Raw genomic sequence first — 15,945 nt, 5'->3', positions numbered from 1 at the left:
GTGCCAGGGATTCTGGAAAGCACCTGTTATACAACAAAGATAATGGATTTTTTATATTCAAATGGCCTTTTTTTTTTTTTCCCACCCTTGCCTGTTACTATATATTGTACTAAGTGCCTGACAGCACAGCCTGACAAGGGTAGGAATTTCTCACAAAAGAGTTTTAAGGCATTTTGTGCTCCTGTAGGGGCTCATCTCTCTGTAAGTCCCTTGTCACCACTGCCTTGCATGAATTGAACGTGGTGAGAGGCCTTGAGCACAAGCCCTATGAAGAGAGGCTGAGAGAGCTGGGATTGTTTAGCCTGGAGAAGAGGAGGTTTAGGGGTGACCTCATTGATCTCTACAGCTACCTGAAAAGTGGTTGTAGCCAGGAAGGGGTTGGTCTCTTCTCTCTAGTAACCAGCACCAGCACAAGGGGACACAGTCTCAAGCTGCACCAGGGGAAGTTTAGGCTGGAGGTGAGGACAAAGTTCTTCACAGACAGAGTCATTTGTCATTGGAATGCGCTGCCCAGGGAGGTGGTGGAGTCACCATCCTTGGAGGTGTTCAAGAGGGGATTGGATGTGGCACTTGGTGCCATGGTCTAGTCATGAGGTCTGTGGTGACAGGCTGGACTTGATCTTTGAGGTCTCTTCCAACCTCGGTGATACTGTGTGATACTGTAATTGCCTGCTAGCACTAGGACAGAAGAGTTCTGCATGGCAGGAGTGATTACAAACCTCGCTGCTTCCCTTTTGGAGAATACTGCTCCCAAACAAGACCCATTTGAAGGGCACAATCCTAATCTGCCTCAGCACAGCAAGACAGCAAGTGACAATTTTGTGCTAGCTGAGGTGGTTTTGTACTGAATAGACTAGGAAGGGCTTGCGTGCTGTTTTGACAGCTGAGTTACAAGGGCAGTTAGGTGGAAGTCGGTAACAGCTTAGACACAGCTAGACCAAAGTAAGAACATCAGCCTCTCATGAAAGCAGATGTAAGAAATTACTTAACATGTATTAACAATTCTTCAAACTCCACTAAATATTCCAATTACACTGATTTATAAGGGGCAGTTGTACTAAAACAGTTTTCTATTTAGGCACAATATTTCAGCACTAAAATTGTATGTGAGTTACATCACTACACACAACCAGCAACAACACTCCATTTTCTGGTACAGATGAACTCTTTGGTGTTTCCCCTGATCATAGGTAGTCAGTACCTCCAGGTTAGTCACCTAACACTTTCTGTTGTAGAGATCCTTCTCTGTACACCATGTAACTTTTCTCAAGCTCCTACTTCAATGAGAAAGATTTTTGTCTTGGGCATATTTTAAAAATTAAAGTCTTGGTAGCTGCATTTGCAACCTCTCTGGGCAGCCTGATGTTTCAACCCCATTGGTCTAACCTGTCTAGACCTGCTGCAAAACTTCCCTACCCTCTAGCAGATCAACACACATTGAGCTTGGTGTAATCAGCAAACTTACTGAGGGCGCACTCAGTACCCTCATCCACACCATTAATAAATGTATCAAAGAGGACAGACCTCAGTAATGAGCCCTGGGGAACACCACTAGTGACTGGGTACCAGCCAGACTTAACTCCATTCACCACCGCTCTTCGGGCCCAGCCAACCAGCCAGTCTTTTATCCCTTACAGAGCACGTTTATCCAAGCTTCTTCTCCCTGATGACAAGTGACAAGATTCGAGGACATGGATGCAAGGTGCACCAGGGGAGGTTTAGGCTGGATATTAGGAAATATTTCTTTGCTGAAAGGGTTATCAAACATTGGAATGGTCTGCCCCCTGGGGAACTTCAAGTGGCACGCGGACCTGACATTTAAAACATGGTTTAGGGTTGACCCTTCAGTGCTGGGTTGAAGGTTGGACTGGATGATCAAGGTCTCTTCCAACTAAATATATTCTGTGATCAGGATGTTATCTTACACACATTCCAAGAACCTCCAGAACTGCTTCCTGCCTCTGGTAAATTGAAAGTTGCCCACATGAACGAGGGCCAGTGGTTCTGAGACCTTACCCCAGGCACCTGTAAAACACACTGTCAACCTCCTCATCCTGGCTGTGGGATCATGTAGAAGAAAATAATTATTAGACAAGCACTCTGTGGTAAGAACATAGTTTGAAGCAGCCATTTACTAAAAACAGGGCAGATACAGCAGTTTCATTGCACAGGTATACAGACCCTTTGCAGTTCTATACTGCAGATGTCTTCCATCTTTCACAAAGGGGAGGAAAACTGTTTCTTGGCTGAACACATACATGGAAGATATTAAAAGCCTAGAGGAGCAACAAGGTTAAGACATTAAATGAGAACAGGTCTTCAATATAAACCATTCATTTCCTTCCAGTTCAATGAAGATACGTACCATAACCAGCTTGTTATCTCATCTGACCTACGACTCCAGTTTGGTTTGGTTACAAAGTGTGAAGAGAAAAACCCAAAACATTTTAGATTTTCATCTGTGTAAACAGAATTAAAAAAAAAACAACAAAACACACCACTACTATAAAAAACCCCACAAAACCAAACCAACCAACCAACCCACCCACCCCATCCAAACCCCCAACAAACCCAAAACTAAATAAAACACCCTAACGAGATCTTCAAAGCATTTTTCTTGTCTGCACAGATTAGAATTCAAGGCTCCACTGAGTACATCAAGTGTACTGAAAGTTTCTGGAAGGAGTGCGCTCCAGCGCAAAACATACTGCAATGCAATAGAATCAAAAAATCCCTGAAAAGTGGTATTTTATCAGTATTAGCATCTGAGAAGGATAGAGTATGCACATTTAGAGATCAAAAGAAACACTGAAAAGACTCAGACTTTACTACAAAATGACACTTGATACAATAGCATGTGCTGCCAGCGTGGCCTATCTACTCCCCTACAAACAACTGTTGAACCTTCTTGCACTTATCCACAGGTTACTTTATACCCACAAGACAGACACTGAGTTGCTGAAGCACATCCAAAGGGCATTGAAGCTGCTGGAGGGCCTAGAGCAGAAGTCTTCTGAGGAGTGACTGAAGGAATGGACGCTGTTTAGCCTGGAGAAAAGTGTTGCTCTCCACAACTACTTGAAAGGAGGTTATGGGGGTCAGTATCCTCACTCAAGTAACAAGCTATAGGACAAGAGGAAAGTTGTGCATGAGGAGGCTTAAGTTGCGTATTAACAAAAAATTCTTCACAGACACAGTAAAGCACAGAAACAGGCTGCTCAGGGAGTCAATCAAGTCCCCAGTGCTGCAGGGATTTCAAAGACGTGTAGATGCAGTGCTTAGGAACATGGTTCAGTGGTGACCTGGCAATGCTGGGTTAACAGTTAGTCTTGATTAGGTTAAAAGTCTCTTGCAACTAAAACTTGTTAGATTCTATACCTACAGTCATTACTACAGATGTGAGTTAGGAACCTCAAGTAGCTAAGCTACAGCATAAGAAATTGGTTTAGTGCCTTATAAAAACTCCTACATTATTGAGAAATAAACCCTTTATCTTATTTCTGTAATTTAGGTTTTACACATTTCTTGAGCCCACCTAGAGCTAACACCGGTAGCATAAAAGAACCCAAGGTTACATAGTACTCCACATTCCTCTTTCACTGCAATACCTCTTCACCATTGGAACACAACACTGGATTTTAAGCTATGATCCTACTTAGTACTGCTTCAGAACAGCTTCAGAGCTTAACACGGTTTTGTTCCATGTTCAGTTACTGCTGGTGGTCCGTCAGTGAGCTCTGTTCTGTGCCTGAACTGTGCTTGCTCTTAAGTGATTTCCCAACATATCGCCAGTATTTCTTCCGGATGGTGTCTTTTTCGTTAGCCAGAATTTCACACAACTATGAAAGAAAATTTAAAGATTGAACTGTTATACCAAAAGCTTAAAGAATCCTTAAAAGTCATATGATATATGGTTTAGTCAGTACTAGAAATGCCTTAGCAACATTTGTTTTATTTATTGGATTTGCAAGTGCCTAACCACCTCAAATTGGTGTCAGCTCCAATTGGTAGTTAGCCAGTCTGATACTGCACACACAAAAAAATAATCAGTCCTATTTCAGTTTCAGCTGCTTCCCTGTGACACCTTTCCATGCTTACCACTAATCTATTGCAACTTATATGGCTTGTAGTATACTGCAGCACACTTGTGACTTCCTGACAAGTTTGATTGTCTTCCAGCAATCTAGCAGGCTGTGAACTACTTCATTCAAAGCAGTGGGGGAACATCATGCTCTTGAATCGTCAGTACACTCAGTAAAACAGGAGATACATTGTTTATGCTTTTTCTCTTAAGACTGCCCCAAAAGGATTCTTCATGCAAGTCATTAACCTCTTACATGTTAGAGCTGGTGCTATGTAGTTTTACATGTTCTGAGTTTTATTTTTATCTGGGTAAGCAGTGAGGCACAGCAGAAGTCAACTACATTCACGTGACATGCTATGCAAAATGTATATGGTATGAACACTGCCTACAAATGTTCTAGCTAATTCCTTTTTATTATGTAGATGACATTGCCTTACTCAGTGAACCCGAGCTGAGAAACAAGTGCTTTGATACCTAAATTGATGAAGTCAAACTCAGTGAAATAATATAAAGGGACATGAATTTGGGAGGTACAACTGTACTTGTTTACACTCTGGTTCTGGAACACAAAGGAAAATATTTAAGAACAATGCTGAAACACAGAGACTCCAGGCAAGAACTGCAGTTCTCATTACACCGAGTTCCAGACTGTCTTAACAGTGAATGAAAAATGTTCTTGTAAAAAACACACTGCCAACTACAGCAAGGAGTTCTCCCAGATATAGCACAGGCAGATAAAGAACATTGCTGAAGTAATTTATTCTCTACAGGAAATGGTGCCCAACATTCCACACTGACATCCCCAGCACCTGCTGGCCTTTAAGCTAATTCTGCCAGCGTTCTTAGAGCTGGAAGTGCAAAGGTAGCTTGAGATTGTTTAGATACAGACACTCTGTCTGAGATTCACTCTACAGAAAAGAAAGTGAGTTCATGCTACAAAGTTACCATGGGAAACACCTTGACGTTTCAAATAACTCCTTCCTTCTGAAGGTAGTATTAGAAATCTTCCTTCAGTACCAGGTGAAGAAAACTTAGCAATTTTGTAACCAGCAAGTTATTTATAGATAAAACTCATGAGACCCCTGAGATTATCTGACTTTCAAGTTAAACTCTTTAGAGAGCTCCTGTGATCAAGTATCCAGTTCTACATACAAAAATCAATCCTATTTTGTTGGAATATTAAAGAGCAATAAACACCATTCCTGAAAAGTAAAACCAAGCTCTCCAAACCTACCTCCAATGCCTTGTTTAGTGTTTCTTCCTTGTTATCACACTGTTTTTCAAGCATATCTTCATATATGTCCACAAGAAAGGCAATCAGGTAGGGTGAACTGTGACTAGGCTGTAAATTCAACAGTTGCTCTAATAGACTTGGATACTTAGAAAGACCATAGTCCTGTAGAATTCTAGAAGAGAGATTTACATGCTTGAAACACAATGGGGAATCTAGAGTGAAGAATTAAATTTGTTACAAATCCTTTATTTGGAGATCAGTTTTGAAATAAGGTTGCAAATACAACTAAGGCAGAAAATAAGCAGCATGCAGCAATAATACAGCTTAATGTTGTAGTAAGCTACTATAGTGATGTTCAGCTGAACAGGAATTAAGACTAAAAGCATTCTCATTACTTCCCACTCAAATCTCTTTCCAACCCAGTAACATTACAGGTCAAGGTTTTAAAAGCATGAGAAATTCTTCCCACAAGAACTACAGGGACAGAGAAACAATGGAAAGTTACAGAGAAGTCAGGTTAATATATTAACTCCTTGTGGAGGCCTCTGCCTGCCTGCTTCAGCACACAATACTAGGATGAACAGCAACAAGCTCTTTCCAATTAAGAACCCGGCACAGCAGACCCACAGACACTCTCTTTGCCCCCCCAGAGAAGGATGCCTCACCCTTTTAAATAGTTCCAAGCACTTTCATTATGTGGCACTGCTGTGATCATCTCAAGAGTGTATCTACAAGAAAAAGACAACAGGTCATGAATGCAAACGCTAACAATGCAGTTAGAAATTACTGTGCTTAGATGCTCCCAAATACACTCTTCTAGTCTGTATTTCAGAACCTTTTTCAGATCATCTCAGCTGGGCCATAGATCAAAAATGTCTCCCAAATCTCAGAGAGGCAGACATTGTTTTAAGTTTTGAAGGGTTCGGTTTGCTCCATTTTATACAATGATTTACTGGTCTCAAAAATAATATCATTAACATGAAGAAACAACATGATGGGAGAGTATCTTAATGCTCAAATATGGCTGACAAGGTCTGGAGAAACTGAAGCAAAAGGTTAGCTAATGTCAACATGGCTGTATCTGGTATGGTCTGTACCCATCTGAGCAACTTTTTTTTTCCCATGAGGCTGCACCTGAAAAAACTCACAGAAAGGCAGAGCTTGAGCTTTCAGATCACTCAGCCTTCTGCTGAAGGTCTTTTAAAGTAGCAGTTATGCAACTCTGAAGGCACAGCATCAAGACATACCTGCCATACAGTCAAAAAGCCACTCTATCTTCACAAAACAGACCTTACTTTCTGTTCTTCCCCAGCGTAACCAGGCATTCAGCTAGCTGTCAGAGACAGCAGACACTGATAAAACGTTCTAGAAACTACTGAAGTAGAACCCCTAAACCTTTTTGAACCTTCTGCCATTACTTCGACAAAAACTGGAATTATCAATCAACAAGCAGTTGAACTACAGTTCTATAATGACAGCTTGTTATCATGAACACAGCACCACATATAAGCAGATCAAGAGAGGATGTCAGATCTAACCTCTGGAGAGAAAAACCTGGAAATACCCATGCTTAGTAAGATTCATTAATCTGCAGGAAAGTGAAAGTACAATTTACAGCAGCTTACAAAAACCTTGAAAGGGTTAGGGACTGGGATTCTCCAGGAACAATGTTACCAATGTACCTATTCAGAAATTCAGTCTTTCTTCTGAAGAGTAACTCCAAAAAATTTCACTACTTTCTTTTCGTTGCTTCTGCACTTCAGTTATGCAAGTATGTTTACCTATCAACCCTAACCAACAATCTGAGATGTGAAAACCATACAAGAAATTGTCCCTTAACATCATCAGTAGTAAATCAAATGGCTAGAAGCTATTTAGAAACACATCACTTTGAAACAATTTCCAAAGCTCATTTTCCTCAAAACTAGCCAACCTACACAGGTTGTGTTGTGGTGACCACATAACCCTGAAAGCTCCTTTCTTTTTCCAGCTGCCTCAAATGCTTCACAAAAGGCAATTTCTCTTCCTACAATCCAAGTCCATATTATTTTTTACATCACTGTGGCTACTGTACTACTAAACTAGCAGTTTAGTACAACAGAGTGCCTCTCCTTTCAATCTTCCTGGAGGTAAGGTGCAAGACACTAATGAACAGCATAACATATATGGCTCTAGTGTCATAACTTTTCTTTGTTTAGGTCCATGCAAAAATATGCACTACAGCTAACTGACCATAAAAAGCCTGAAGTTTTGTTTGCACAAAAATGAGTATAGTGGGAAGACGTATTTGCAAGAATAGCTTGCCCGTGGTAAGCATCAGTACTACTTAAGTCAGTGGTACTGCACATATCGGCATACACACCAACACCTTGATGTGTAATCCATGAAAATTAGCCCCAAAACCGCATTAAAACCCATGAAAGACAAACCCATGGGGCCTGTATAAGTACTCATTTGCTTTCATGTAATGGAGAATGCTTAGTGTGAGCAAAACCAACATTACTAACTGTACTTCTCTGTTTAGGATTGCTGGATCGTCATAGCCAGTGGTGTTGAAAATTACAAAGTGTCGTTGGTTCCAAACAGAGTTGTTTCTCACATCTTCTCTCAAAAGCTGGTCTACATACTCCAGTTCATTGTCCCATAATTTGAACTCCTATGGAAAGGGAAAGAAGAGACAACATCACAATTCAAGTTTTTATTTTTTAAAATACACTCTCTTTGTGCCTAAGTTCTCTGAACATTGCATAAAGAGACTTATTTCAAGTAAACAAAATTTCAAAGAAAAAATAAGGACAAATGCAGTAGGAACATGCTACACTATTCAGTTGCACACAATATATTTAATTCACACACATAACAGTAAACAGTCAATGACAGACCTTTTTGAACTTGCTTCCTAAAAGGCAAGTTTACAGTGAATGTCTACCACATTAAAATGCAATTGTTTTTCTTCCTTCAGCCTTAAGAAACAAAGTGCAGATTTTATTTATGAAGCAAAACTCTACAAGTTGAGCAGATCATTTAGATCACCAAGAATTCTGTGGATACAATACCTGAATAACCCATTGTCTGTGTTGCCACGCATGGTAATTTTTGGCATCTTGGTTAAGAATGTCAGCTATGAACTCAAGCTCTTGGGATGGATCCTGCAGCCACTCCACCAACACCCGTCTGTGATGCCTACAGACAGAAGGAGGAATCTATTTTTAGGATAGTGTAACATTCTTCTGTTAATGTGTGGTCTGTATAAAAGCAGCATATAGCAACTGTACTACTTAGAAGTAATAAAAAAACAACAAACCACCATATCCCACTACTTAAATACTTCAAACTAAGTATACCAAAACATTTAACTTGGCTCTGAGAAACATACGATGTATACTTATACTACAGCAAATTCCAACTACACACATATACTGGCCAATCACCTCCTCTTAAGCAAGATATGTTTACTTAAGGCAAAATATTTCCATTTTTAACATTCATGGATACAGTCTTTGTCAGAATAAAACTTCCTAGTACTATGCAGTGCTACAGGCTCAGGGACAAGTGGTTGAAATGCTGCATGGCTGAAAAGGACCTGGGGGTGTTGGTTGACAGCTGGCTGAATATGAGCCAGCTGAACATGAGCTCAGTTGGCCAGGAAGGCCAACAGCCTCTATCAGAAATGCCATGGCCAGCATGAGCACGTAAGTGATCGTGCCCTTGCGCTCAGCTCTGGTGAGACTGCACCTTGAGTACTGCATCCAGTTTGGAGCAGAAGAGTATAGGAAAGATGCTGAGGTGCTGGAGTGGATACAAAGAAGGGCAGCAAAGATGGTGAGGGGTTTGGAGAGCATGGCTTACAAGGAGAGGCTGAGGGAGCTGGGATTGTTTAGCTGGACAAGAGGAGAGTGAAAGGAAACCTTATTGCTCTCTACAGCTAACTAAAAGAAGATTGTAGTGAGGCTGGTGTTGGCCTCTTCTCCCAAGGAACTAATGACAGGACAAGAGATAATGGCCTCGAGCTGCACCAGGGGAGGCTTACACTGGACAATAGGAACAATTTCTTTCCTGAAAGAGTGGTGAGGCATTGGAACAGGCTGCCCAGAGAAGAGGTGGAGTTATTGTCCCTGGAGGTGTTAAAAAAGTTAGCAGATGTGGCATTTTGGGATGTGGTCTGGTAGTCATGGAAGTATTGGGCAGTACACCGAGCTTGATCTTAGAGGTCTTTTCCAACCTTAATGATTCTATGATTCTACATAATTTCTCTGTGGTGTTGTTTTGGGTATTCCCATTCACTTGGGAAAAATCCCAACAACTGGTACACAAACTCCAAAAGCAAATAAACATATCATTTATATGGGTCTTTTTGTTTGTTTTTTCACAAGCTATTTTTTAAATCTGTAGACCTACTATGACACTTCAAAAACTGAAATCAAAGGAAAACAAAACCTTTTTAACATGTCATAATCACATCTTTAGAACACACTGCTAAAGAGGACTGTGGCTGTGATGCTGATGCTACTCCTCAACTTCTAAGATCAATGACCACAACTTACTCTAGACAATTAACAAAAAAATATTATCTGCAAAAACCTTAGGAACTGAAAAGCAAACATGATTTTACCAGACTTGGTAATTCTTTGGCTGATCTTCAATGATAGCTGTAATATACTTAAGTTCCTCATGGAGATCCTTTCCCAAAGACTGCAATAGAACTCTCCGGAAATGCCTGCATAAAAAAGTCAAGCCTTCAAACACCACAACATGCCTTTCCCAGAAGCCAGAGAATACAGAAGAACCTTTGTTAACAACTCTTCTAATAAACACTGACTATAAAAGAGTGTAAAAACCTAAACCACACACCTCTTTCTGTTAAAGGCCATTCAATTATGCAACAATGGAGAACTGGAATACAACTGGTTACAACAGTATGTTATCTAGTATCACAGCAATCCCATTTCAGATTACCCTCTCTCTACTTGCACTAGTCTTTACATCAATAATACTATGATGTGCTTAAAATAGTGTAAACTTTTCAACTGTGTTCAGGTTAGTGGAAAAAGTTACATACAAGAGGTACCTGTTAACATTAACGAAATAAAAGGTCATCTTCTCATTATCAGACATTCATTGTTTAATCATTACCTAACTGAACCTGACAGATCTTGTAAACCACACCATTTCATTATTATTCAGCAGGAAAAAGCAGTTATCATGCTTTTATGCCTGTCAGCTGAGGGCATCTTCAGCATTTGATAAGGCCCACATTATCAGGTAGTTATCTAATTTTAAATAGAGAAGGGTTTTTTTGTGACCAGTCCTGCACTGATTGAAAACACCTCAAAGCCAAATGAATGAAAACCACTAATTCAAAAAAACAGGTACAGAAAATACTGAACAAAGGCAGTCTTCAGAAGTTCAGTGCAGGTCTACACTACTCCTCTGTGTAAACTCAGCTAGTCATGCCTTGGTTAGGCTAACAAAATTATTAAAGACATAAAAGGTTGGCAATCAAATGATGGTAGGAATAATCAAGATTATCACTTACCATACTGTGTAGTTTGCAGCATTTAGCTCAATGGCATCTGCTGTTAGTTTGAAAGCTCTTTCACTTCTCTCATCTCGCTGCAGAACAGCCCGGAAGTAATCATAGACATCTCGAACTAAACATAGAACAACATCTTATCCAAGGCTATGAGACAATGGCCTGATTAAGGGATAAGGTTAATAACTCTTTAAAGTTACTTCCTATTTTGTATACTTTAAATATATCTCTTCAAAATGGCACCTACACCTTGCTCTGACAGAACTGTCAAATAAAACTTACGATCCTAGCACCACCAAAATATCTTAAAAATACACCACATGAGTGACAGACAAAACAATCAGGAAAGCTCCCTGATGCTTACCCACCCTACTTCCCCACGTGCAGTAGCTTTGTAAGTGTCTCTTGCAGTTGTGAGCTAGAAATGCCTTACTCTGTGAACCAGACTGTCGCATTACCTCTTAACCTGTATAAATTTAAAATAAAACTTTAGCTATTAACATCTCAGATGAAGATACAACTTTAGAGATGCTTGGTAAAAACATCACACACAACCACCATAAAACAATAAATATTAACTTCTTCATAGTGCTGCTCTAGGAAACACGTTTTCTGTAATGTTGTTTTGCTTTAACAATGCTAAGGAAAGATATGAGTGTATCTGATATCTCAAGTTTTCAGTACAGAACATAATCAAAACTTACATTTTTCACTGTAGATGATCTGAACAACAGGATTTGGGCCATCATTTTGAGGGACAGGTTTAATATCTGCCCATTCCTCTCTGTCCCTGTAAACACACGTTTTTGTCTTTTCAATGCTTCTAAAAAGCACAAAATGTTACTCAAACCACTACATGACAAACATATACCCAGCAACACATCCTTGCTCCCAATGGTTACTATTAAATCCACCACATTATTGTCTGTAACACACACCAGCACAATAAAGGTGGTAGTGACATGTATAACCGTATCAAAATGTAGTTGTAAGGGAACTTGAGAGAGGAAATTTGACAATGACCAGCCCTCAAGGCTGTCATAGCCACAACACCGTGACTTGAGTTTGTGCAGTATGGGATAACGGTGGCTTTCAGTCACCGACTAGCTGAGTTTTCCATCCTATGGCTTTCTGCTCTGGCTGTCACCCTGAGACAGGAATAGCTGGAAGCTACGGCATCGATCCCCCACTCGTTAGCCCAGGCGTCTCCCGCCGACCCACCCAGCCTTCTCCACCCTGCCAGGCTCCCAGCGGCCTGCCCGGCCGGGCCAGTGGGATAGTACCTGTACATCACGAAGCTAACCTCCTCCTCGTTCTGCTACTCCGCCTCAAGCTCCTCATTATCCTCCCCATTACTTTCCTCCTCCTGCAACCCGACCTAAAGCTCCTTATTACCCTTCTCCGACTCCACCTCAAACTCCCCCCTCTTCCTCTTCATCGTCACCATCCCATTCGCCAGGTGGCTGCCACAGCACACAACAGATGACAGCTCCCTCATCCTGCCCCACATAACCCCCTATGCAGCTTCCGGAGGCGCACACGCCCATGACCCATGTTGCCGTGACACCACATTAAGCGCGTGGCGCGACGTCACGCTGTGCGCTGCCATCGCCCTGGCGCCCGTGGCGAAGGAGGCCTGTCCCGGGCGCTCGGGGAACGCGCCGCTATGGCCGTACCTGTAGGGTACGTAGCCGATATCGTCCCCAACCTCATTCTCTTCTACGAGCTGTCCGAAGCCGCCGTTTAGCTCGTTGTTGCCCTCCTCCAGCTGGAGCTCCGCTGCTGCCGTTCCTTCTGCCGCCATTGCGCACGCTGCCGCTTCCGGGTTCTGATAGAAACAGAGAGGCTGGTGCGGCGGGGCAGTGCGATTGCGTGCCTCGTCATCTCCCCTGGCGCGGAGGGCGGGGGACTGCACGCTGAGCCCGTGCGATACAGGGTAGCGCTTACCGGTTATTCAGGTGGCTGCCGTCCACTCTGCTGTGTTTTATGCTTGATTTTCACTACTATGAACCGAAACCAGGGACAAATGATGCTAAAGGTGTCACTTCTCATGTCAGAATATTTACCACGGGAACTTACTGTAACGACAGTACTGGGGTTTTCAGGTACAAGGCTGTGAGACGAACAGCACGGGACTGTTACTGTGGGACCACATGGAGTAACAGAGGCTCCCGGAAATGCCACGGCAGCACCGGGACTGGAAACTTGCAAAACTCGGCACAGCAGATTCTTGGCGTTACTGATTCTCGGGCACTAAAGTGGTGCAGGCATGGCGAGCCTCTGGAGGCTTGCAAAACTGCACCATTTTAGAGCTGAACATACAGGGCAAGGCTGAAGAATCTAGTCTCTGTAAAAGCTGGAATTACAGCAGGCATTGAAACAGCCAGTTGTAACCAGTGGGTGAAATTAGGGAAAGCAGGTGATCCACTAAGGTGAGGATCAGGGCAAAGTCAACAGGGCAAGGTAGCTGAGCCAAAGATGTTCATTAGAAATAGCACCTAACCCAGCATTACAGGTTCATAAACTGTGGCATGTTGAGATGCTTTAGAGTAAGGAGGGTTAAAACCAGATAGAGCACTTGTGTAGTAAGGGGTGTGCATACATGTGCATCTGTGTTGTATATTCAGGGAGGTGGGAAATCATTCCATGTGTGATGGTTTAACTCTTTAATTCTAGGATGCTGAGGTTGAAAGGGTTGCAGGCAAGAAGAATGGTGCCAGAGCAGCAGTGAGTGAGTATAAATGCGTGGCTAGAAATCAAAATGTGAGATTGGGGTCAAGGACAAACAAGGCCCACAGGTGGCTCTTCTGTGACTGCACAGCTTTGTTTCCTCTGGGAAGTTGTTTGACCTTTGTACTTGCCTCTCTATGCAAAACTGACCAACAAGGTATTCCATTCCATATACTTCAGCATAAAGCTGAGGAATCACAAGGGTGAAGATCTCTTCTTTCAGTGGCTGGCATGTGAGGAGGACTCTGTCCTTTCCCTTCTGCCTTTTATCCCAATCTATGTGTTCCTGAATCCAGTTCCAGTGTCTAGCTACTAAATCTGGTTCCCATCTGCTGTGGGATCCAGTCTGTGACTTCCCCAATGCCTGCACACAGCATTAGTGTTGACAGTGATGAGGGGTGTGTGCACGTTTGCTTGGGCTTGATATTTTCTTTGTATGTATTTAATTTTACTGTTAGTATTTTCATTAAAGCAGTTTTAGTTTTTCAGTCCATATCTCTTCCTTATTTCCTTTCTTGTCCTGTTTGGAAAGGGAGAGTGGTTAATAGCATGTCACTCATCTGGTGGCTGGACAACACATCAGGAAATCAGACATATGAATGAGAGAATCCTCAAAGGCAGTAAATTCTATTTTGTAAAAGACACAGAGCAGAAAGGAAAGTCACTGTTCCTGACTTGTGGAGGGAAGAGTTGCATTGCGAGTTTGCTAGATACCAAGAGTTCTTCGTGGGCAGAAGGCAGCTGAGACAGATACTTAATCTGTTTAATTAGCACAGCTGTTTAAATAACAGTTTGCGGGTTTTGGTCATGCTACCTCCAGAACTAACAAATAATATTAATGACTTACCATTGCTTATGATGGTGTCATCTTTACCAGTTTTTAACATGGATTGCAGACAGGCTAAATAGGAGGTTATTTCCTCAGAGTGGAATAGGATAAGAAACAAAGGTGAGCTTCTCTGATGGTAGCTATGGGGTGAAGCTGGTCTGAGAGTATTTTGCTGATAACATAGGGAGGACAGCAGTTAGGATAGCAATGCCACTGCCCTCAGGAGCAGATTGTGTGTTTTCAGTCTGAACCTGTGAGTTGTTGGGGGTCTTTGGACTGCTTCTGGAGGCTTCAGGGATGGTAACTGGAAAGTGCAAGCTGTTGCAGGAAGCTGAGACATTGCAAACAAATTGTGTCCTCGTGAGAGCAATTTAGGTTTCTGTTAGCTGAGAAAGGTTGAAAGCTGTAACTGAGTTTTAAAATGACAGGGAGGAAAAATACACAAACAAACCCAAACAAATAGGATGAGAGCTGCAATGAAGCCCTGAAAAGAGTGGAGGATAACTAAATCTCTTGTGTCTCAGCACTGTTCTGTTTATTGCTAGTTTCCATCTTAGGAGGAGTGTGATACTTGAGTGCATTTGGAGCTCTGTGGTGCAGTATGTGCAGCAAGATGTGGGTTCTGCACCGAATGGGTTACAAGCAAGCATAGCTACAGAGGAAGTGGGGGGCAAAGCCAGCATTGCAGTGGTCACTTAAACTTCTACAGAAGACTGGATTCAGGTTGTCCCGTTGGGTGCTCCTATGAGCCTTTCAGGAAAGCTGCAGGTATGAACCACCATAAAGTAAGGAGCTGAGCTGTGTGTGACATCTGAACAATTTATATCACCCATGCATTTCAGTCAAGGCACATCAGGTGTTCCTTCTGATGAGATTAAAAGTAACCAGTGTCTTTACAAAAAAGAATTGTCTGAGGGTGGTTGGAAGAGGGAAACCAGACCGTTCCTCTTATCTATGTGCATAAACAACACAGGGGCATCTGCAAAGTACCTGATCTTAAAAAAACACTGTAAATCAGTGGGAGTCTGTCAGGATGACAAGACACTGAACACAGCCTAAACTTTTGAACTTTTAGGACAGAGTGCAGGCTTAATAGACTACTAAACATTAACTTCTCCACCTGGAGACGTGAAGAATTTCATTTAAATGAACATACGATGTATGTAGTGTGTGTGTAGCGGGTTTGCACGTGAAGGGGGACATGTAGTAGGTGTTTCGGGAAGGACTGTAAATCCTGAGTACCTTTGCCAGTGGGGGAAGAGAGAGGGAAATTTGCCTCTGGGAATTTAGGATAAAAGGGGAGCTGTGTCTCCCAGCAATTTGAGAGACCCCACCAGGAATTGTCCTGTAGACAATTCAAGTAAAGTTTTACTAAACTCCTCTGTCTCCATTGTGAACAGGAGCTTCTAAATCGAGAGAATTTTACCTTACACTTCTGACACTTCTGGGATTCTCCTGTGTCTGCTCTTACAAGAGATGACCCCCTTGCACATTCTCTGCCTGCCGTATCTTGTTTAGAAGCAGCAGAGACAGCA

At 42.1% G+C, this 15,945-nt stretch overlaps 1 protein-coding gene across 1 annotated transcript; it reads right to left on the bottom strand.

Annotated features, from left to right (window-relative positions):
* Positions 1-2,886: 2,886 nt before the first annotated feature.
* On the bottom strand, positions 2,887-14,468 carry LOC104307678 (protein farnesyltransferase/geranylgeranyltransferase type-1 subunit alpha). Its single transcript, XM_054177760.1, is given in 11 exon segments — positions 2,887-3,839; positions 5,319-5,490; positions 5,984-6,046; positions 7,826-7,974; positions 8,375-8,501; positions 9,931-10,035; positions 10,855-10,969; positions 11,556-11,641; positions 12,528-12,664; positions 12,666-12,727; positions 14,429-14,468. Coding segments are annotated over 11 exon segments (1,185 nt in total). The 3' UTR covers positions 2,887-3,710.
* Between the last annotated feature and the right edge of the window lie 1,477 nt (positions 14,469-15,945).

Source organism: Dryobates pubescens, chromosome Z (genome assembly GCF_014839835.1).
Source record: "Dryobates pubescens isolate bDryPub1 chromosome Z, bDryPub1.pri, whole genome shotgun sequence".
Lineage (NCBI taxonomy): Eukaryota > Metazoa > Chordata > Aves > Piciformes > Picidae > Dryobates > Dryobates pubescens.
The sequence above is the reverse complement of the archived record's forward strand: the minus strand, read 5'-3'. Positions and strand labels throughout refer to the sequence as shown.